This window comes from Monodelphis domestica, chromosome 5, assembly GCF_027887165.1.
Source record: "Monodelphis domestica isolate mMonDom1 chromosome 5, mMonDom1.pri, whole genome shotgun sequence".
Classification (NCBI taxonomy): Eukaryota; Metazoa; Chordata; class Mammalia; order Didelphimorphia; family Didelphidae; genus Monodelphis; species Monodelphis domestica.
The window spans coordinates 207,972,374-207,996,739 of record NC_077231.1 but is presented as its reverse complement, the minus strand read 5'-3'; the positions used below and the strand labels follow the sequence as shown (position 1 = coordinate 207,996,739).

General features: G+C 37.8%; 1 protein-coding gene across 10 annotated transcripts in view; it reads right to left on the bottom strand.

Moving 5' to 3' along the window:
* The window catches only part of CALD1 (caldesmon 1), a 260,493-nt gene that overhangs the window by 37,693 nt on the left and 198,434 nt on the right, over positions 1-24,366 (bottom strand). For 5 of the 10 annotated variants that reach the window (XM_007504345.3, XM_001367358.5, XM_007504348.3 and 2 more), the window contains 3 exons: positions 8,847-8,993; positions 4,368-5,403; positions 2,602-2,679 (listed from right to left, as the gene is read on the bottom strand). In XM_007504345.3, coding sequence (XP_007504407.2) covers positions 2,602-2,679; positions 4,368-5,403; positions 8,847-8,993 — 1,261 coding nt within the window. The remainder of the gene's footprint in view (positions 1-2,601; positions 2,680-4,367; positions 5,404-8,846; positions 8,994-24,366) is intronic. The other 5 variants (XM_007504351.3, XM_016426169.2, XM_056799727.1 and 2 more) reach the window with 1 other exon arrangement.

Sequence of the window (24,366 nt, the reverse complement as noted above, 5' to 3'; positions counted from 1 at the left end):
CTTCCTGTGTTCAAATTTGGCCTCAGTCACTTCCTAGCTGTGTGACCCTGGACAAGTCACTTAACCACTTTTGCATCAGTTTCCTCATTTGTCAAATGAGCTGGAGAAGGAAATGGCACAGCACTCCAGTATTTCTGCCAATAAAACCCCAAATGGGGTAACAAAGAACCAGACATAATTGAACAACAAAAAGCTCAAGAAAACCCAGGATAGTCTTAGTTCAGGAAGAATCACTGGAAAATTTGATGTAAACTTAGAAGCTAGAAATAAAAGACATAGGATAGGAGTAGGAGAACTTTAACAAAGTAAAAAAGAAATAGGAAAACAGTTCCACTGATTCTTAAGACTTAGAAGGGATCTCAGAAGCCATTCAGTCCAGTCCATAGTTGACCAAAAAGTTTTTGCTACAAAATATCCTGTGTGGTCAGTCATCCACCCCTTTGCTTGAAGACCTTTAGTGAAGGAAAAACTGTTACCTCCTCAGGCACCTTGTTTCACTTTCGAATAGCTCTAATTATCAGGAATTCTTCCCAATATTGAGCCTAAATTTGACCCTTTACAACTTTCATAATTTTTTCCTAGTTCTGAACCTTGAGACTAAGCAGGAGGTCTGATCCCTTTTGCACATCATAACTCCTCAAGTATTGGAAGACAGCTATGCTATCATGTGATCCTTAGCTTTCTATTCATCAGGTTCAACATCTCCAGGTGACTACTATAAATATTCAGACTATCTCAGGTTTTTGAAGCTCTTTACTGACGTGTTTGCCCTTTTGGGTATGTTTTCTAGCTTACCAACGTCCTTTCTAAAAACATGGCATCTAGAACTGAACCACAGTGATCTCTAATTGTTCAACTAGGGCAAAGTACAATGGAACTCTCACTGACTCAGACAAGTCTCTGTGTCTCAAGGTAGGGCTTCCCCTTTCTTTCTCCCTCTGCTTTCTCAAGAGATCGAATCAACAAACATAGCTTCAGTTACCATCTCTATGCAGATGGCACCATGGAGCTCTCCTAAACTCCTGGAGAGTTCTCAATTGCCAGCTAGGAGCACTTCTTTTGGATGTTTTGTGAGCATCTCACATTATACACTCCCAAATATGGGAATTTCCCTCAATCTTCATCCTCTTAGTTACCCATGCTAGTAAGTAAGCCAGAATTATCCTTGACTGTTGGCTCTTATATCCAATCAGCTGTCCAGTCTTATTGATTTTACACCCATAACTCTTCATCTCTCCTATAACTGCCACTTTAGTTCATGCCTCATTGCTTCCTGCTTGGACCACTATAATAATCTCCTAATTGCACTTTTTGCTTACACACTCTCTCTCTTTTGCATAAAGGACACAACAATCTTCCTCAGACCCAGGTCTGACTTTCTGTTCCACTCAGTAACTTTCAGGGGCTCTCAAATGGAGCAATAGAATAAAATAGGAAATGCTTAACCTGGCATTTAAGTCTCTCTGAAGTCCATCCCTCACTACACTTTCTTTCTTATTGCTTCATTTCATGAACTTTGCATTGTAGATGAACTGAGCTATGAGCTATACTCTGGACTTGATCCTTCATTGCCCACTTCCATGAATTTGCAGTTACCCATCCCCAGAATGCACTCCTTTCTCATCTCCACATCTGAGAAACTTTGTTTTTTCAAGGTTCTCATATATGGGAATTGTTCTGAGTAGTTGCTAAATTCCTTTTTAATTTATTTTAAAATTATAAGCTACCTAGCTTCTCTTTTGGAGATTCTCTTTGGAACTAAAAAGAAATGAAACTTTAAATGCCACTAGAAGGAACTCTTTTGTGATTATCTAGTAAATAAACAATTTTTCTGTCCAGTGCATTTGGATATTCATATTTATACTTGGAAAACAACCAAGTTTTTCTTTATTTGAGTTACATCTGTATATCAATCCTGTCTTGAAGGGGCTACTATATTGCAGAACAATAATATAGAAGGCAATTTACTTCTTCTTGGCTACAACTCACCTTAGAAGCCCAAGAGCTACACGACTCAATTTTTTCCTACTTTGGATCACCCTAATTTAATCTCTTTCATATTCTATATAATTCTTTCATATTGGGCCTTGTACCTGCCCAAGTTTTAACTTTAGCTATAAGGACATTGAGCAAGACTTTCTAACTTAATAACTGCCATTGTTCAAAGCTCAAGAGCACAATATTCATAGAAGTAAGACAGACCACTGGCAATCTCATTTACTTACCATACAGTAAAACAACCTGGCACCAGCTGCTATGTGTACCATGGAAATGCAATGCAGGACATTTTGCTAAGCTTTTCATTTGAAAATCCCAAATCATTATCTTCAGCTCATCAAGTTTTCTACTGATAAGCATGGGGGACCATTTTTCTTTTAGAAGCTGAGCCATTAGTCAAAATCAGCTAAATTGGTTAAGGGGATTAGAAATATTTTCATGATTAGAAGGAAAGCAGGATAGCTTGAAGAAGGGCACATAGTACAGTGGGGGAAAGATAGGAAGGGAAATAGAGAAAATGGGAACTAAATGTCCTGGGACCTCTGTGTCTTGAATTAGACATCTTTAGCATTGTGACCTAGTTATTTCTTAGATAATATTTACCTCCTCTTTTTTGAAGGTAGGTTTGTCTTCCTGGGATTTTTCTCTTTTAACTTCCACTTTGACCCCCTTTTCTTCTCCCTTAATCATTTTTAAGGATGTCAGGTTCATTCATTTTACAGTAAACCCTGCCCCCTGTAATGGTGTTCAGGCCCTGTGGCATGTGCCCGAGCAATATTTTTTTTGGCTGCCTCTGTGATCACACTCTGCTTTGGTGACAACAACCATGACAAGACCCATTCAAGTGTAATATCGCAAGACATGTGTTCATCTCTTCCCATCCTGAATCTCTCATGGAGGACCAGCATGACATGATCCTTCCTGTGGGTTCTGGTCGACCTTATGTGGCTTGGTGATATTTCCCCCACAGATCCCTTGGCGTAGCACCATGCTCACATAATCCCAGTGAAGGTCAAGGCATGAATAACCTCCGTGGTAAAGCAGTGGTTGTGACAAAAAATTCTCTAGGTAGAGAACATTTTTGGAATAAACATGCTTGGGCAGGGACTATTTTAAGGTAGCCTTGTAGATTAAGCCTAAGAATTTAGCAGCTCTCTGATGGTTTTCATCAACCCTCTTTCCTCTTCGCATAAATGATTTATATCTTGAGCCATTAATTAAGCAAAACTGGTCCTGGGGTGGGTGGGAAACAGAAAAACCCAAAGGACAGTATTGCAACCTAAGAAGTCCTGCCAGAAGAAGAAATCCTGTCCATCAAAGACCCTGGATGGCAAGCCCCAGGGGAAAAGAACCACAGTATTGGGACACTGGGAGTAATGGACAGGAGCAATTGTACTCTGAACTTCAGGAGGTGAGGCATGGGCAATGTAGGCACTTCCAAGAGGAAATGAATACTTTCCATCTACTTCCACCAGATATCATCAAAGCTCAGTCTACCCAAGCTAGTTACACACACACATACACACACTCATATATAATATATACATATACACACATATATGTATGTGTGCGTGCATCTATATACATCTTACTAGCCAGTTATGTTTATAGACTTTCTACAAGGCTACTTTAAATCTCTAAGGATGGGTCTACATGATGTTGAATCAATGCTTTGGCATTCATTTCAGGTTCATAGAAATGTCCCAATTTCAAAATTTGCTTCATCTTATTTATTCTTTGTTCATTAGTTAATGGATTAATTTTTTGCCTTTGCTACCAGCTATATTTCAAACTGGTTGCTTTTGCTGTGGGGATGAGGATTTTTAAAAATTGTAAATCATGCCATTAGGTTCCTGTCTTACAGTTATTTTCAGAATTTCCTCAAGCCCCAAGAACAAGGGGAGAATACTTGAGACCCAGTATTTAGAAACTCTTGACTCATGTAGACCCATTATAAGTGTTATAGAACTTGATAATTAAAATTATTTAGTGAGGACTGAAGAAAGTTAATTTTCCAAAGAATTAGTAAAGAAGCAGAAACAAATGAATTTACACAGTACCACCAAAATGACTTCTTTTAAGTTAATTCATTTTTTTCCAGCAGTCATAATGGCTGAGTTCTAAGCAATTATCTCTCTATAGATGTTCCAAGTTATTTGGATTATTCATGTCTAAATCGGGTCAGCCATTCAGTGATTAACTCATAACTTGTTTATCTATTATAATGACTAGAGAAAAAAAATGAATCGATTTCCCAAACAATCATATTGGTGGTATTATATAGACATGGCCCAGTCCTAGATTTGATGTGCATTCCATTTCTCACAAGTCACAGGCAATACACACTTGGTGCAAAATGTTTACTGTACCTGAGTCTTTAGGACAGCTGGCTGAAGTTTGTTATCTTGCACTTTCTTTTCATTTACCTTTTTTTCTTGTATTTTCTCTTCTCCTTTTCCCCCCTTTATCTGTTTTTCTGATGTTTTATCTTTTTTTTCTTCTAACTGTTTTTTAATTATTTGCTCTTCTAGCTTAGCTTTTGCTTCAGCTTCAGCTGCACGTTTCTCCTCTGCTTTTGCCTGTTCCCTTGCCTCTGCTGCTTGTCTCTCTTTCTCTTTAATCCTTTCCCTTTCCTCTGCCTCCTTCCTTTCCTTTTCTTGGGCTGCCTCTCTTTCCTCTGCTTCAATTCTCATTCTCTCTTCTTCAGCTTTCCGTTCTTGTTCAGCCTCTAACTTCAACTTCTCTGCCTCTGCCTCCAACCTCAACTTCTCTGCCTCTGCCTCCAACCTCAACTTCTCTGCCTCTGCCTCCAACCTCAGCTTCTCTGCCTCAGCCTTGTCTTGTTCCTCTGCTTTTTCATTACCTGTCACCTCATCTCTATCTGTTCTATTTTCCTCTAGTTTCGGCTCCTCAGCATAGATCTGACCATTTTTCAATTGTATTACTACCTCTTCCTCTTGGGTTTCTGTTTTCTTTTCCACCATAGCCTCTACCTGATTTTCCTCTATGATTCTCTGCTTGGGCTTCTCTTCCTCCTCTTCCTTCTTTTTTTCTTCTTTCTTGTCTTCTTCAGGTTCCCTCCAGTCATTCTTCTGGTAGGATTTGGTGACTGTTTCAGTTTCCTCTACTTGGTATCTTTCACGGCGGATTTCACTTTTCTCTTCCTTTTCTGAAGTCTCATTCTCTGCTGCATCATTTTGAGCTCTCCTGTTGGTTAGTGACAAACTTTCATCTGTTATTGTTGGATCAAACTCCTTCTGGCGCTCCAAAGCTTCCTGAAGGCGCTTTTGGCGTCGCTCTTCCCGACGTGCCAAACGCTCCAAGAATGCAGCATCATCACCTTCTTCAACTTGGGTATTTGATGTGGTGGATGTGGTGGAAGTTTTAGTTTCTTCATCACCCACACTGCAGAACATGGGGGGCAGGGTAGAGAAATGGCATTCCAATTAATTTTTTAATTTTACTTATTTGATAGACTGATTTAAGAACCTTTTGAGCCACTGTCTCCATGGATGTTCAGGGTGATATGTGGCCTTCTAGTATGGTACTGTGCATCTAGGATGGTACCAATTTTCCCTAGAACTTCCTTATAATCTGGGGATGTGGATTGGTAATATTTAAGGAAAAAGCATATTAACATTCCCATTCCCATTTTTCAGCAGGGTAATAGTATATATTAGTAGAAACTATAAGTTCCTTGAGGGCAAGGACTGTTTTATTTTTGTATTCCTAGTGCCTAGTACAGGGCCAGGTTGGGAGTAGGTGCTTAATTAAATACTTGTTAAGTTGAATTGAAGTTAATGTAGCAAATGCTGGAGCATTCTGGGACCCCTACCAGGTGTCAGAATGTTTGACAACTACTTTAAGTAAATCAACATTTTTGTGAGCAAAGGTTTGCAGGAAATCAAATAAAAGGAAAAATGCTCTAAGACAACAAACTATGTCATGAATATCCCTTAGCTCCTTCCAACATCAAGGGTCAGAGCATAAAGTTAAAAGGGTCCCCTTTTGGGTTTTTGATGAGAGGATAGCTCTGACTACAGAACTCAGAATATTGCCTTGAGGTAAGGATACTGGTCTTTGTGAGCAGGAACTAAATAGCTATGTGATATCAAGAACTATGGCTAGAATTGCAAAATGGTGGCTTGCCAAATTCAGAAACTCCTCCAGATTTTATGATTTCAACCAAAAGTGAACTGTTTAAGCTTCAAGTTTACTATCTTTGACTAAAAAACTTGAAAACAATAATAAAAGGCATAGAAATGCTAGATCTAAAAAACTCCCTGAACTCAGTGCTACCAAACATTATCTATCCATTAGAAATGTAAAGATTAAATTTCCTAAATGATACATGCATTTTATAGATAGTGTTCACTCTTTTGAAACTGTATACAGCTTGACTTTAATAATGGTACTTACTATGGTATTGTATATCAAAAAATGTTTGTTGAAACTCAATTGTATTTTTATTTTTAGGTTTCTTTAAATTTTTTTTTTTAAATATTTTTCTATGGTTGCATGATTCATGTTGTCTCCCTCCCTTCTTCCTTCTCCCTTCCCAGAGCTGAAACCCAATATTGGGTTATATATGTGTTATCACTCCAAATCCATTTCCATATTATTCATTTTTGTAATAGGTCTTTTAAAACCAAAATCCCAAATCATATACGCATATAAACAAGTGATTAATCACATGCATTTCTTCTGTGCTTCTACTCCCATAGTTCTTTCCCTTTATGTGGATAGCATTCTTTCTCATAAGTTCCTTGGGATTGTCCTGGATCTCAATTGTATTTTAAAAATCTATATAATTAGAAAGAGGCAGGGGGTGGTGTACAGACTGATTTGTGGACTAAGAAAAGAGGATAAAAATCCATTGCACTTTAAATTTTATAAAGTGTTTTAGAGAGAGGTAGCTAGATGACATAGTGGATAGAATGCCAGTTCTGGAGTGGAGAGGTCCTGACTTCAAATCTGGTCTCAGAAATATATACAAACTTGTATATTGATATGTGTGTGTGTGTGTGTGTGTGTGTGTGTGTTTTACAAAAAGAGTATTCTATTGAAGCAATGTTGTCAGTTGGATAACTCAACCTGATAAAAGATGAATAGCAACTGAATTATGATTTGGAGGAAGATTTAAAGAAAGAACATCTAGCCATCCTGCTACTTAACTTAAAATGTTTTAAATCCCATCTTAACTTTAAACACTGAGTAGCAACATATTTTGATTTACTCTACAGAGTCCAAAGCCTTTTAGCATTTTAGCCTTCCAGTCTTGAGAGCAACTATGGCATGAAAACTTTTGACTTCCTTCAGCCTCTGCTGGACTTAACATATGCCAAAGTTACTACTTATCAGCTGTGTTATAAGAAAGAGGTGTCACATCCACCTCTAGTTCTGCCCTGATAGGCATTCATGGCATATCTTCCTTTTGACTATTGTATTTTCTTTCACTAGATACTGATTGGCTTTTTTTTTTGTTTACCCTTCAAGCTGTCTTAAAAAAAAAAATCTTGTCCTTTCTAATGGCAAAACAGAAAAGAGAGGAAAAAGAATTTTGCTACCCTGAGCCTGATTGTAGCCTTTCTATTGGAAAGCCCATGACAATCATCTCCCAATTAGAGTCTGCTTAACTGGAATACCAAGAATTTTAGTAGAAATAGATGATCCTTATTTCTTTTCACCTGGCTAAGCAGTCTTCTCAACTCCCTTTAGACTTTGAAGTTAGAGATATGACTCTTTAAAATACAATAAATTTATCAGGACTGCCAGTAGCATCAAAAGGGTTTCTCTAAAAGCATATCTCCTTCCTTTTCCCTCTTATGTTTCCCCTTAGACATTTCAAAGGGTTTGGAACTTTCTATTTTGGAAACTTTCAAAGTATAACAAACCATTTAAAAATACAATTTTGCATGGATACTATATTATGTATCAATCTGATCGTTTAAATGGAAAATGTAACTTTCTCTCCCTCCTCCCCCAGTTGTTTTACTGTTTTCCTATTGCATAGGGATAATAAGCAAAATTTCCCTAACCTCCTCCCTCTATTTCTGTAGTAAAAATACTTCTCTGGTGTTTTTATGAAGTGCAGAGTTAAGCATTCCTGATTTAGCTGTGCTACACTAGGGATTAATATACATGTAACATGTATATGCATGTAACATAATACTAAATAACCCTTGGCAAATAAATTACAGCTTTTTTAGGAAAGAACAATTATTTATTAATTTAAATAAGACTCTGTGCCTTGATGATGTCTCTGCATTTTGTAAAAATAAAAAGGGTAATCTCTCCAAAGAAAAAAGACGTTCACCATTCTTAGCTATTTGAGAAATTTGTTCATATTTTCATTTATGGATGGGTAATACTATTACAATAAAAGTAATGATATCTAAAAGGCAATGCTTAATTGAAAATAGAAATATTTACATAGACTGAGTAGATAAATATCCTACAGAAATTAGATAAAGTTTATTTAGTCTATCATGTATATTTGGTGAAAATACTAAAATTAAAGAAAACCAAAATAGTTCATTGAGTGTGTGTGTATTTGTGTGTGTGTGTGCACGCACACGCATGGTGTGTGTGTGTGTATGTGTGTGCGTGTGTTGGAGAGGGGGGTTGTTAAAGTTTCTATGACCAAATAAAATTGCATAACACAATAAATGAGCTCAAGTGCATCAAGATAATCTCAAGAAGTTAGCTTGATTGAAAAACAGATGATTCAGTGGTCATTCTGGAATTCAAAATCCTGAAAATGTTGCATGCTTTGTTGCAAACAAATCTGACTCGATGGGCACACTAGCAGGTTTTATAAGGGCTCCACATAGTGAAGGATGCTTTACCTGTTCTGGGCATTAACCTCCACCTTTTCGGTCACTTGCCCTAAAGACTCCTCCTCTTCCCTTTGACGGAGCCTCTCCTGCCGGGCTCTGCGGCGACGTTCCCTAGCAGCCTCTTCTTCATCATCATCATTTCTCTGATAGGCTATTCTGAAATACATCAATGACACAATTTTGAGAATAAAAATCACCAACACTATTTGCTTTCCTTCTCAATTAAAATCAAAACAGTTTAGTCAACATTTATTACCCATAGTAGGACACATAAGTAGGAGAACAAGAAAGGAACAATCACTATACATCAGCTGAACCAAGTGAGAAGAAATCAACAAGCTTTGGCAAATTAAGAGGCTAAAAACCTAGTTATATTCCTATCCCTGATGTGTCAGGCTTAATCTGTGATCCCAATTGGGGCATAATTTTTAGAAAATCTGGTCCATATCTTAACAGAACTTATATTTTTAATAGGGGCTTTAGAGTTGGTTTATCTTTCCCAAAGTGACATTTTTAAGCTAATGATCAAACTATGGACTTTAAAGATGCTTTAGTGGGGGCAGCAGGGCAGCTCAGTACATTGAGAGGCAGGTCTAGAGATGGGAGGTCCTAGGTTCAATTCTAGCCTCAGACACTTCCTAGCTGTGTGACCCCTGGGCAAGTCACTTGACCCCCATTGTCTGTCTAGACCTTACCACTCTTCTGCCTTGGAACCAATACACAGTATTGAGTCTAAGACAGAAGGTAAAGGATTTTTTTAAAGATGCCTTAGTAAAATGTTATCTCTCAAAGAGTTATCTCTAAAATGTTTTAAACCGGTCTATTCTTCACACACACACACACACACACACACACACACACAAAACCTATATGAAACAGATAGTAAGAATAAAATCACCTTCTTTACTTTTGGTCCTAGTAATGTAGTTAAGACTCAAGCAAGAACTTGCAACACACTTATTCTTGTGTCATCTCTCTGGATTTTGCCCTGTGCAGAATCATGGTATCACAGATTATACCAGACACATCAGGGATAGGTTTTTAGCCTCTTAATTTGCCAAAGCTTGTTAATTTCTTCTCACTTGGTCCAGCTGATGCATAGTGATTGTTCCTTTCTTGCTCTCCTGTTTCCAGCATCATCCATGAACTTTATTCCTTGTTCTAGTCCACAATGGTATTTTGCTTTGACTATACCTTGGAGATCGAATGATTAGCCAGGACAAGCTTTGTCACGAAGACAGAAAATTCAGAAAGCCATTAGTACCATCAGTCTATTTTGTCGTGTCTAAAGTCTACATTAAAGTTCATACATCCTGATATTTCTTATATTTGATTCTGGCTTGAACTGGCAGTGACCCTTTTGGTTTTCCTAGAAAAGGACATGATCCACTGTCAGGGGATTATAAGTTCAGCAGTAGCTTGGGGCCAAACTGTGACATGATTTTATATTGCTCTCGGCATAGGTTAAGAAATATCTTGGACTGCAAATTAAATGGTTCAAACAGGGATCATCAATTTTTTATTCACTCTTATTGCTGACTGTTTCAAAATGTTTGTTTCACGAAGGAAATGTGCAAAACCTAACCTCCTGTTTGGATTCTCATGAGTCATTTCCACTTAGACTCACAGAAAGTCTCTCAACTGGCTGTCAGTAACTAAATTACATATACTTTACCCTCATCTTTACCCTCCTCCCCAAGTCCTTTGTCCAATCAATTTTGATCACACTTGCTAACTATACTGTATCCATCATGATCTCTTCTATGCCAGAACCTTCAGAAGTTTGCATTGTTAAAAAAGCAAAACTTTAAGCTAAGCATTCAAAGCCTTCCACAAAATTCTACTTCCCCTAATTACGTTCTCTGTCTCTCTTTCTCTTCTCATCTCTTCTCAAAATCACTCTTCTACTCTTTTTCTATAGAAACATTCTTTTGATACATTTAGTTAAAAATATAATTTCCTAGTAAATACAGGACTTCCCATTTCTGAAATTGGCTCTCAATCCCTTGAATCACCTAGCTGCCCCCCAACTTGTTTTTTTGCCAATTGCACATGCATTACGTCTTTCAAGACTGGAATCAAGATTTGTCCCCTTTAAGATCCAATTTTTGATTAGCCTTACTTTGCTTTGATTACTCTCTTCCATTTGTGTATATTAATATGGAAGGGACCTCAGGGGCAATCTGTAGTACTAACTGTACCCCCATTAGACCATGAGATCCTTGAGAACCGACAGACTGTCTTTTGCCTTTCTTTGTACATCCTAACTGCTCGTTTCACTAACTGATCACTTGAAGATCTCCAGTGAGCTGAGGTGACCCCTTTTTCTTTTTGAAAGCTCTCTTAGGAAGTTTTTTTCCCACCAAGCCTAAATTTACCTTTTGGCAATTTCTAAAAAGTTGATCTTTGTTGTGCCCTCTGAACAGAACAAGTCTAATTTTTCTTCCAAGAGACATTCCTTCAGAGGACTGAAGAGAGCCCTCATGTTCCACCTTGCATCAAATCTTCTCTTCTGAAAGCTAAACATTCCTTGTTTCTTCAACTAATGCTTCTAAAGCATGACCTTGAGGCTTTTGCCATCCTATTTCCCCTCTTGGGATCCCCTTTTCACACTCTCAGTGTCCTTGTACTTATGGCAGTGAGTTGTATGGTAGAAAGAATGCTGGCTCTGGAGTCAGAGGATCTCAGTTCAAAACCATCAATCTACAAGTATTTATTGAGCACTTACTCTGCCAAGCAATGAGGATAAAAAGACAAAAATGAGGAGGGAGCCAGCTGGTTCAATAGAATGAGAGCCAGTCCTAGAGATGGGAGGTCCTGGGTTCCAATATGACCTCAATTACTTCCCAGCTCTGTGACCCTGGCCAAGTCACTTAACTTCCATTGCCTAATGCTTTACCACTTTTTTTTTTTATCTTGGAAGCAATATATAGTATTGATTCTAAAATGGAAGTTAAGGGTTAAAAAAAAGACAAAAACAAAATAGAATATTAGCTCTTTGAGGGCAGGGACTATCAGGGTTCTAAAAGTAAGATATTTATTGGAAACCACATTAAACACTAACGCACATAAAGCTATTGTTAATTTGAATTATGACTTTTAATAATACTCTGGAGGTGATAACAGTATATAATAATTACAGCCTTGCCCCAAACTCTGTGTAATGTACTCAATAAAACACCCAAGTAATCCTGAGTAGTCGATCAGTAAACATTTATTAGGTTGCTACTGGGCAGGCAGGTGGTACAGTGAATAGAATGCTGCTGGGCTCCCAGGGTCTGGAAGAACTGAGTTCAAATCTAGCCTCAGACAGCTATGTTTCCCTGGGCAAGTCACTTAACCTTGTTTGCTTCGATTTTCTTATCTGTAAAATGAGCTGGAGAAGGAAATGGCAAACCACTCCAGTATCTTTACCAAGAAAACCCCAAATGAGGTCACAGAAAGTCAGACATGACTGAAACAACTGTGCCTCAGAAACATTAAGCAGTATCCCTAATCTCTTTTTTTCCTCAGTTTTATCATATTTAAAATGAGAAGGTTGAACCAGATGACCTGTGAGGTCTCTCCCAACACTGAAGCATGGGACCATTTTAAAATGCCACACCCAGAACAGAAATGTTTCATACTACATTGTCACATTTGATTGTAGGTTTTCTCTGAATACTTGTCACTTGCCTCCTCCTTTCTCATTTTCCTTGAGGGTAGAGCTGTTTTCTTCTGTAATTGCCTTAGAGCTTAGTACAATGTTATGTATCCAGTGAAAACAAATACGATTGAATGATTTGAGACCTGATATTTAGAAATACTTGAAGATTGTGGCCCAGCTATTAGTGGCCACCACATTACTCAATCTGTTGTAAAATTCCATGATGCAACTGATTCTAGGATTTCCATAGCACTGCTGAAACTGGGACCTCTCACTAGCACTCACTTCAATTTGTAAAAAGGGATCTTTTTTGCTTGGCACTGGAGATATAATCATGCACACAGCAAAATTTCTCTCTCAGCCAGTGAACACCCTTTACAATAGTCACTGTTCCCCCCCAAGAAGGGGAGATTGCTTTCTTCAATGGAATAGCAGAGGGGATCTTAAGGCAAAAGGCTGGGAGCCAATTGGAATTTGGCCAAGACAGAGAACAATGATGCAGGATCCTTAACGCAAATGAATGATAAAACAACCTTTGTTCTATACCTCATCTGAAAGATAGCTTGTCTACCTATCTGCTTCTCCATATGTCATATTTATTATTTGACAGGCTACTTAACATTCAAAATATCATTTATAAAACCAAACTAACCTCGAATTTAGTTGTTCCCTCTGTGAAACTGGAGTAAAAATAATTGCCTTATCTGGCATACGTTTGTATCTATAGTGCAGTGATAATAAATATTCAAAATGGTAACCCTGGAACTCAGCAAGAATCTGAGCAACTTCTGAATCATTGAAGAAAGATTGAGCACAGCATAGCTGTGGTGTTAAGTATATCTTATTATATTGTCATTTTTTGGAAATTAGAAATCCACATCTGGCATGGATGGTAGCTCACTATTAACCAAAAATACTGACTAACCAGAGTATCTCATTTCTTGGCCATGCTGGACAACAAAGAGATGACTGTACTTTCTTTCTTGGGAAATGTCTTCCCTTTGCTTACTTCTTAGCCTTAAGAGAAGAGCTTGAGCCCTCTTTCTGAAGGGCGACTACGCTGCAAATCTTAGAAATGGTTCAGGAGACGGTTTACATCTCATTTCTTACAGAGCTCTGGGGCTCTGTTGGGGTGAAAGGAAGAAAAGGAGACAGGATGGGTACCTCACCATTCCCAGAACCACAAGTTTAAGACTCAGATTTCTAGGAAAAACAAATGCAGATCCCTTTCATGGGTGATCTCCCTTAGAATGCTATAGCTTTCTGACAGGAAAGATAGCTCAAGACCTTGGAAATGCAGAATATTACTGTCTCACTGTGTTTAAATTATTGGATAATTATGTCAGGTTCTGTGGTTGGCAGCTAGAAGGCTTAGATTTATGAAATGTTATATGGCTATCAAGTAAATGAAACTTTAGGGAGTCTGACTCCCTCCTTGAGACAGGCCAAAGGAATCATTCTATGCTGAGCAAGAAAAGATAGCTGGGGAGGAAGCTACTTGAATAAGATTCTGACTCCCAACTTGGCATGTTTGTAGGTGTGTACTTCTTTATTCTTCAAAAACTTTTTGAGACTTATTCAATGGATAAAGAAAAAAGGCAAGATTCTTTCTCTATACAAGCTCACCTCCAGTGCATGGGTCTGAGTTCTATTTGTACAGAACAGTAAATTCCTTGTAGCTTGAAAAAAGCTTCACTTTCTCTTCTTCTTTCTCCCCCCTTCTTCCCCCCTTCTAGCTTGTTACTCATTCTACTGCCTTGAGACTCTGGTAATGCTAACATAAATGCAATGCAGATGTCTAAGTAACAGAAGAGATCTCTTATTTATCTTCAGTCAGGCAGAAATGAGAAGGATGAGTAAAGGGTATTTCCCACGAGGAATATATTTTCTTTGGATGTTTGGAAATATTATAGACCCAAAGGGATGGAAACTCGGACAAAACAGAAGAGAAACAAGAGAAATGAAAAAAAGAGAGAGAGAAAGAAGAGAGCAAACAGAATTCAGGCCCTTATTCCCTTTTGCTTAGAATGTTGTAAAATTCTTCTAACTGATCTGCCTCTATCCTCTACCTCTTCCCCAGCATATCCTTGCTACATCTGCCAAAGTAATCACGTGGTCATGCCACACTCCTTTAGTTGTTCTCTGTTACTTAGAAGACGAAATATACATCTTTAGCCTGGCATTGAATGCCCTTCATAATCTGATTCTAACCTATCTTTCTAGACTTATTTCATCTACATCATTCTACTTCACATATGCTACATATGTGAAACTAGACCACTAGTTGTTCCCTGAATTTTGTAGGTTTTCTTCCATTTCCCTGTATCTATCTGGGTCGTTCTCCATATCTAGAATGTATTTCTTCCTGTTAAAAATGACTCTTCCTTCAAGACCCAACTTAGATGTGATATTCTCCGTGAAGACTCCTTGAATCTCCCAGATGAAAATATTTTCTTCCTGCTCACATTTTCTTAGAGTACTTTCTTAGTCTCTTTGTACATTCTGCCTTTTATTAAATTTCATTCCCCACCCTGGGTAGTGAAAACTACTTAAAGACAAGAACTGTCATTCCCCCACCCCCTCTATTTGTGTCTCCCATGTTTGAAAATAATAGGCACTTACTACACATTTTGTTGGATTGAGTTGAACTGAAGAGAGACCTAGAAGGAAGTTGAATGGAGAAAGCTCCTGATTCTATCTCTCCAGGTTTGTCCCAAGAAATTGGCTTTCATGGAGTCCAACTGCCAGACAGTCCTAGCACTGACATCACTTGGGGTCTACGCACTTTAAGAAAGACCTTTATTTCTTCTCCTTGACGACTGTCACTCTGAGTGGTCTGAAGCCCTTTGTGTATGATAATTGCACTTTAAAAAGCTAAGAGCTCTCATACAGTTAAGAAAGGCATTTATTTACCATTCTGGGGCCAAATAACTCAGTCATGTTCCTATTATTTATTTGTTTTTTCATATACAATACCCTCCTTGCCCTCCAGTCCCAAGTTCATAATAGGAAGTATGTAAACCAATTTTTAAAACCCATCCAAACAACTCTATAAATTGCTCTGAAGACCTGAGCAAAAAATTCAAGCAAAGTTTTAAACATGAGGGAAAATCCTCAGCTACTGAAACAAGTTGACTTTGCCTTCAGCATACATTGCATGGACAATAGTTAAAAGGAGTTTCCTGGATTCCTTCCAAGCTCAAAGATGTAATTCTCTCAATATGTGGAACCAGTAAAGTGCTGCAGTTTGGACTCATGCAGAAAGAGTTCCAACTTGATTTCAACTGTTACAATGGGAATATCTTCACTGAATAGAATTAAGAAAATAAACAAAGCCTTTACAGGTTGGAAAAAAAAAAAAGAAAGAAAACTGGGAATCCTCTGACAGGCTGAATCTACTGTTAATTATTAACTGTAGATAAAATTATTAACTTTGAATAGAGTGAAAGGAACCAACATTAATTTGTATGTAGTAGAAAAACTTTGGTTAGAAACAAAGGGAATTGGTGAGTAGATTTCCTTATTGTATAGATTGAGAAAATAACATTAATCGTTGACATTTACAAATTTTAAGTTTCTCAAATGCTATTTTTACATTATCTCATTTGAACCTTATAAACAACCTGTAAGGTAGGTGTTCAAGATATATTTTCCAAAGCTTAAAGCTGAGGATATTGAGGCTTAGAGAGGTTAATTGACTTGTCCATTGCCACTTCTTGTTGTTCATTTGTTTCTATCATGTCTTTATGACCCCATTTGGGATTTTCTTGGTGAAGATACTGGAGTGGTTTGCCATTTCCTTCTCCAGCTCATTTTACAGATGAATAACTGAGGCAAACAAGGTTAAGTGACTTGCCCAGGGCCACAAAGCTAGAAAGTGTCTGAGGCTGGATTTGAACTTAGGAAGATGAATCTTTCTTACTCCAAGCCCAGTACTCTATCTATCCACTGTGCCACCTATTTATAAATGTCAAAGGAGTGATATGAACTTCTTAACTCCATTAGAGCTTCCTTCCAAACAGGGTATTCAAACACATTTCTCAAGTATTTTATATAGAATTTTTTTTTGCTGATTATAGGACCTAGTTTACTTATATCATTTTGATTCAATGATTAGTGTTCTTCTAGAGATATGCTCAGAGCATCAAGCTTTGTGTTGTCTATATATCAAGAGAAAGTGCTAGATTTACCAACATAGAATCACTACCACATAACCGCAGCATTTAAAGTTATGGGAAAGAGATGTTGAACATTTTGAAACCCAGATGGTTTCCTCCACCCCCTTTTCTCCAAAACCAAACTGGGGACTATATTCTATTGTTTCTTCTTTTGAAATGCTCCTCATTTCCATCTCCACCAATGATCATTGCAGACAAAAAAGGACCTCTATCTCCATTCCCATCTTGATTTTACTGATAAATCCCTTTACATACAACCATATACTTTCCATATTACTTGTGGACATGGGTCTTAGTTCTCCTAGGAGCCTCTAGTGGTAATGATGATAGCAATAATGACGATGATGTTGATGATGACAATGAAAATGATGAGTCTTAGCTACAGGGGATTTTATGCCTTAAAAATACTTTTCTTACCACTCTAAGTTCTTCAAGGGCAGAAACTAGTCTATACATCTCTGCATGCATGTCTGCCATAGTTGTGGCATGGTACTTTGTAGAGAGCGGTCCCTCAATAAATATTTGTTGAATAAATGGAATGCTGCAAGCATTCCAATCTTTGCCTTCAGTTTAATCTTAAAAAATACCAGTTTTAAAAGAAAAGTGATTATTTTCATGCCATCCCTCAAACCATAACTATTCAACCACAAAGTGATTGCTTTATTAGGACCATAGTTTCCACTGCTTTTTCTTAACATATAATAGGTCCAGGGATAAGGAAGGAAGGAAGCTACTTCAGACCTAGCATATAGGCTTAAGCCCATTGAGGAGCTCCTTTTAATGTGGCTTTGTATATTCTTGCAACATATCGAAGACTGATCATTTCATTGCGTGGAAGGAATTCCTTCTACCAATGCAAATCATAAGCCCTCTGTGACTTGGTTGATGGATTTCAACAGTTGTCATGGTGAAAAAAATCAATTGCTTTGTAGTCAACCTTATTATAAATCTTTTTGGATTTAGCAAGGCTGATCTCCAATCATTCAGTTCAACACTAGACCCTTGTAAAAGCATTTCCACTTGTTAAGAACTGAGAATTTTGTGTTCTGCTGACACAGCCTTTGAGAACCCTGGGCCATTTTCATAGCATACTGAGCCATTAATAGCACAGTGGAGGATGATTTAAAAAAATAAAATGGACATACTTTTAATGCTAAAAAAAATTGCTGGTACAGAAGAATTAGTTTTGTTATATAATGGTATGGACTGATGGTCTCTAAACAATAGTAAAACTAGGAGGGACATGATTTTTAAAACTTGCCTGGGATTCACAGATATCTTGGTCCAGATCTAGTATCATAAATCATAGTCTCAAGGCATTTATTATCCCTTCTTTTGTAGGAGCTCCCTCTGCCAACAACTGAAAATACCATGATAGCATTAGATTTTTTAAGGGAGAGTACAGCAAATGTAATGGAATACTTTTCTGAATCTAGATTAGATGATTGTCCATTTATCTTTTTAAATTTTTTTATTTCTTTGTTTTTTTTTAAAGATAAAAATAATATTTTCAAAGAATCCCAAATTTCTTTTGATTTCTAGATTTGGAACAAGATCAAGTCTTGGACCTACTACATGTTTTTGGGCCAGTTGCTAAATGTAGAGCCTTAATTTTCTCATCTCAAAAATAGTCAGCCTGGTGTAGGAAGATCTGAATCTAAAACCTGACTCAGACACTTCCAGCTATGAGATCCTAGTCAAATTACCTCGTTTAATCTCAATGAACAAACTGGTAAAATGAGGATAATAATAATAATAATAATAATAAAACATAGGGTTATTTTGAGGCCCGAATTAGGTAATATATTTAGAGGCTTATTAAACTTGGAAGTTCTTTGTAAATCAATACCTCACAGGATTGTTATAAGCAGTATATGAGAGAAGGGGCAGCCAGGACGCTCAGTAGAGTAAAGTCAGGCCTAGAGACAGAAGGTCCTGGGTTCAAATTTGACCTCAGACACTTCCTGGCTGTGTGACCCTGGGCAAGTCACTTAATTCTTATTATCTAGCCCTTAACACTCTTCTGCATTGGAATCTATATATAGTATTGATTCAAAGATAGAAGGTAAGGGTTAAAAAAAGAAGTATATGAGATAAATAGAAAAAGTTTTCATCATAAGAGGTTATATAAATATAAGAAATTATTACATATAATATATTGTGCTGTTAAACGGAACATTTTGGGTGTAGAAAGCCTGCCTGCACCAGCAGCTAGCTATCTGCTTTGCCAGATATTGCTGGCAAGAGTTGATTTCACTTATTTACTTCCTCCCTCCTTTCTTTTCATTCTCATCTACTTTACCACCCTCCCACCCTTCCTTCCTTCTTTCTCTCTCTCTCCCTCAAAAATAAACAAAATCTTCCGTAAACTCCCTCAAAACCCAGTTTCTATTTTTTGCTGTTTTGTATTTAAGCTTTGTAATGGTCTTGCTTATCTAATGCTGGTCTGCTTTAGGAAGGGAAGTATCATCCGAAAGGTGGAATTACTGATTCCTGAGAACCAGTCGGCTTAATTGGGGCACCCAACTACACTGTTTCCTGATGCTGACCCATTTCTCTAGTGTTTAAAATGGACATAATAAATACCACCAGTCACTAAAATGGATGGTTTGCTGGCAAAGAGCATTGACATATAGACATGATCTAAATTATGTCACCATCAAAGTATCTCAACCTCTAGTCCACTATTTCCTTTACAGTAGGAGGTCAGCTCGCCCACATCCTAAATCATGTGGCAATAGGCTATGATGTTAGAAAACATGCTGGCCAAAGCAGAAAAATAAATTGAACTCAGGAACAAAAACTCTGCTTGAGCATAGCCTAGTCCATACCTGGAATGGTTCTGAAAAGCCTGAATGATTATAGCTTTCAGTGGATTCTGCCTCCATGGTTATCAGGTTCATTGGGAAAATGGGATAGGAAGAATTCTAGGAATGGTCTTGTCATCATGTCATTTAATACTAGAGTGACCTAGGAGAAGTGACTTTATTTCTCTGGGCCTCAGTTTCCTAATCTATAAAATGGGAGGATTGGAGCAGATGGCCTCTACAGTTTTTTCCAGCTCTGAAATTTCATGGTCTAAATATACCCCAAACTTGGTGCCTAACTGCTTAACAAGATAAAAGAACCCAGGCAGAAATTAGATAGAAACAAAATGCTTATACTCAGCATGCTGTGGTTTCTTTCCCAACCATTTACTTTGTCTCCTACTCATTCTTATTCTTTTAATAAATCATTTGTCTAATATCCATTCCAATTCCACTCTCCCTAGCCATGCACCCTCTAGTTCTGAATTTAAATCTTCTAAAATGCTATACCTATATAATTAGAAAGTCACAATATAGAGGAAGTGGATAGGAGGCTGTTCCTGGAGTGAGCAAGAAACTGAGTTCATGTCTTGCCACTGACATATACTATCTGTGTGACTGGGAGCATTTCTCAGTGTCCCAGTCAACTCTAAAACTAAATTACAGATCAATTAGGGAAGCTAGGTGGCACTGTGGATAGAGTGCTGAGCCTAGAGTCAGGAAGACTGATTTTCCTGAGTTCAAATCTGGCCTTAGAAACTAACGAGACGTGTGACCCTGGACAAATCACTTAATTCTACTTGCCTCAGTTTCCTCATCAGTAAAATGAGCTGGAGAAGGAAATAGCAAAACACTATAGTGCCTTTGCCAAGAAAACTTCTTACTGGGGTCGTGAAGAGTTGGATATGACTGAAATGACTGAACAAAACAACAGATCAAGATCAGTTGCTAATCTTCATTGGTGGAAGGAGTTCTTCACATAAAGAAAAACATACTGATGAAATTATAGTTCTTAGACTGGAATTATAATTTTAAATTTGAAACATTGTGCACTGAAAAGCATACACATCTTAAATCAGAGGAGGGTTTTTTCTTTCTTTCTGTAATTAGACTTAGTGAGCACCAGGAACAACACTGACTATTTTAAAGATCTTAATTGAATATTTTGGTCTCCAAAGTCTTTCTCGGTCTCCACAATGTGCAATAAAATATCCACAGAAATCAGGAAAGGTAGAAAAACCTCCCTTGAAGCTCATCTACATTTTCTAGGGCATTTACCTACCCCATTAATTACTTATCCCCTTTTGTCACCACATTCTTCATGAGAAGAATGAGACATAGAATTTTGGACAAAGATAATTTGAGAATTTGTTTCTCTTGGATAAACATGTTTATTATAATTTATTACATATTCATGACAAATCATTTGTATTATATTATTGTTATAACACATATCATGTTATATATATATATATTTAAATGGTAACAACAACAACAAAAGAGAATGTGTTGGAATTCAATTCAGTAAAGACTTAGCAAATGAAAACAAGTAGCTTCAGTCATGAAGGTTTTTACATTTTATTGGAGATCTATTAAGACCTCTCTATATACCTTCATAGGTTTGGCAGTCAGTTCTTGACTCATTAGTCAAAGAATTAGGTTCACTATTATCAGAAACTATGATTAATAAAGGAACTAGGATGGACATTTTGGATGCCTTAATTCCTTTGGCTCATTTAAGTGGTCCAATTCCCCACAGTCCAGTCCAGTCAGTGAAAGAACATCATACTGGGAACTGGTTTCTAGTTCATGTTCTGCCACTAGATAATGAAAGTAATTATTTATATTTTATAGCATTTTAAAGTTTCCAAAGCACTTTCCTTGCACCATCCCTGTAATTTAGGTATTTCAAGTATTATCCCTAATTTACAGATAAACAAATAGAGGAACAGAGAGGTTTAAGTGGCTTCCCCACGGTGTCTAACTTGGGATTTGAACCCACATGGCTTCTGATGCCAGGTCCTGCCTTGTGCTATCTGGCAAAGAAGTCTATGTAACTAGTCACACAGAGGAGGGATGAAAACCCAAGTCATCTGATTCCCAAGCCAGTATTCTCCCATCATGCTCCAAGGAAGCCCCACCACTTCACTTGGTATGCTCCTACTCAACCTCATTCCAACCAAATGATGATGAACAGTAACTCATGTTAATGGCTCCTCTTCAAAGGTGAGGTGCAAGGACTGAGATGCTAAAGTGCAGGAATACTTCTATCTTTCCCCTTTGGTTGAGCCAAGAGCTTTAAAGGCACCAGGACTCCAATTTCCACATTGACTTAATATCATGGCATATAGAGCAAGAAGAGTCATTAGTAAGTCAATTTAGCCCCATGTCCTCATTTCCTAGAGGGTACAACTGTGGCCCAGAGAAGTGACTTATCTAAGGTCACATGAATAGTAGATCAAAGAGTCATGTTTGAACTCAGGTCTTCTGACTCCAGATACAGTGCTCCATTATGCTGTGGGTCTGACAACTGCTGCCATTTGGGCACTATTTGGTAAGTGCATTCTTTAGGTATCCCAGGGGCCAATAAAACTAATGAGTTTTCAGAAAGTTTCTCCCACTTCGTGGTACAGACAAATTTATCCTAACCACTAACTATGGTAATGTTAGCATTTTAAAGTGAGAAGAAGGAAAGAAAGTTCTGAAAGGGGATGTATGGATGTGGAAGAATTAATGAGAACCTCAGATGGTCCCAGGGGATGGAGTGAACAAATACGCTATGTCCCAGGGAGCCAAGGACAGAATGGAAAGCTCCTTGGGGAAAGGAAAGGAAGATGTAAATTCCCTAAAGCACTAAGTCCTGGATGTTTAATTTATTATCTGTAAACAAGAGAATATTTCATCTGTACCATACTCCAAATGTTCCTTTAAAGAACCCTATTAGCTGTCTGCCAGAGAGCCTTTATGACAGCTTCTGCCATGTTGTCAAACTCAAGCAAATGATGGGACAAAGAGATGGTGGGAAGCACTGGTCAAGGGACTTGTCTTGATTTCACTTTCCCTATCTTTGCCCTCTACAGAGACATGGCTTTAGTAGCAAGTCCTTGTAGGGGTAGAAGAGCCACAAGCACCAACTGAAAAGTGTATGTTGTTCAGGGCTTTACAGTTTAGCTCACATGTGATTACATTACAGGTTAACACAGGTAGATTTAGGTTGTGGGGTGGGAAGAATGAAGGGAAGGAGGAAGATTTTCTCTCCTTATTCTGCACCTCTGAACAATACTGTCCAAGGAGGGACACTAAAAAAGGGCTAGGAAAAAAGCCTAGAAGGGCATGCAGGCACTAGGACTCAAGTACAGTTTTCTCTTTATGGCTTTCAAAAAGTGCCTTGGTATATATAGATAGCTAGAAAGCAATAAGGATTTTATCTATCTATTAGAAGTATTACTGTCTGTACAAAGTCCAAATGATGGACACTAGTAAAACCTAGTTAGGATTTTACTGGATGTCAAATCTTCTGCAAACATTTAGTCACATTCAACAAATATTTATGAAGTATCTCCTAGAGAGCTGATGACGAGGTATCTGTAGCCTAATGGAAAGAGTTCTGGATTAGAAGTCAGAGGAAAGGGGCTCAAATTCCAGCTCTGCCCATTGCTAGCTATGTGACCTTGGACAATTTACTTACCTTCTCTGGGTCTCCATTTCTTCATCCACAAAATGGGAGAATAAAATGGATGACTCTTAAGGTCTTTGCTAAACTATGATATGCTCATTAGAAAGAGAGTTATTTTTGGTCATCATCACCACCACTGTTTGCCACAGCATCTCCTTAAATGATCTATTAAGATGTGAAGAGGTTGTAATCTAGCCTTGTGAACACAGTACTCATATTTATGAAATCATGGCTCCTGGAAGTGTTGAGTTCTACAAATTGCAAAATATTGGGCTAGGGACAGAGGGAGACACAAAAAATGCAAGGACTGCAAGTGACTGACAAATTCCTTATCTTTGTAAAGAAGAGAGAGTGAAGTGCCCTTCAACAACTAACACCTTTAGTTTTCTTCTAGTAATAGGTCCTACACATAGGTGTTACACTCAGAAATAAGGAAAAATCCATTGCCTATCCATCACATAGCAGTTTCTTCCCATTCATACTTGTCGAACATCTCCAAGAAAATGTCAAATGATGTTTACTTTTTGCATTAATAAAATATTCCCTCTGGCAAGGGCCCTAGAATCGGACATGTAACAAACATTAACAGATCAGGAAAACAGGCACTAAAAACCATACAAAATGATTTACCCAAGAGTAGTAAATAATGAGAGCTGCACGACATGCTCATACGCTTTCTGTCTCCCTTTCCTCCCCTTAGTGGCCCATTCCCCTCTCTGGAATAATACCACTAACAAGTATAAACTGAGGCAGGAGGGTAGTGTACAAATGAGAAGTGGAAAAAACACTTCTCTTCATACTTTTGCTGTTACCAGTAAATTCGACTGGATCGATAAGAGTTCATATTTTTCTAGAACTTTTAAGGTTTACAAAGCATTTTGCATACAGAATCTTATCTGAGTTTTCTGGCTATCTCCCCAGTAGATAGATAGTTCAAGTGTCATTTACCCCATTTTATGGATAAGCCAAAGTGAAAGTAGGAGGCACAGTGGATAGAGCACTGGGCTTGGAATCCTCTTTTTATGAGGTTAAATCTGGTTTCAGGCACTAGCTGTGTGACCCTGGACAAGTCACTTAATCCTGTTTGACTCAGTTTCCTCTTAAACTGAACTGGAGAAGAAAAGGGTAAACTATTTCAGCATCTTTGCCAAGAAAACTCCAAATGGGGTCATGAAGAGTCTGACATGGCTGAAAACAGCCCAACAACAGTGACAAATGAAGT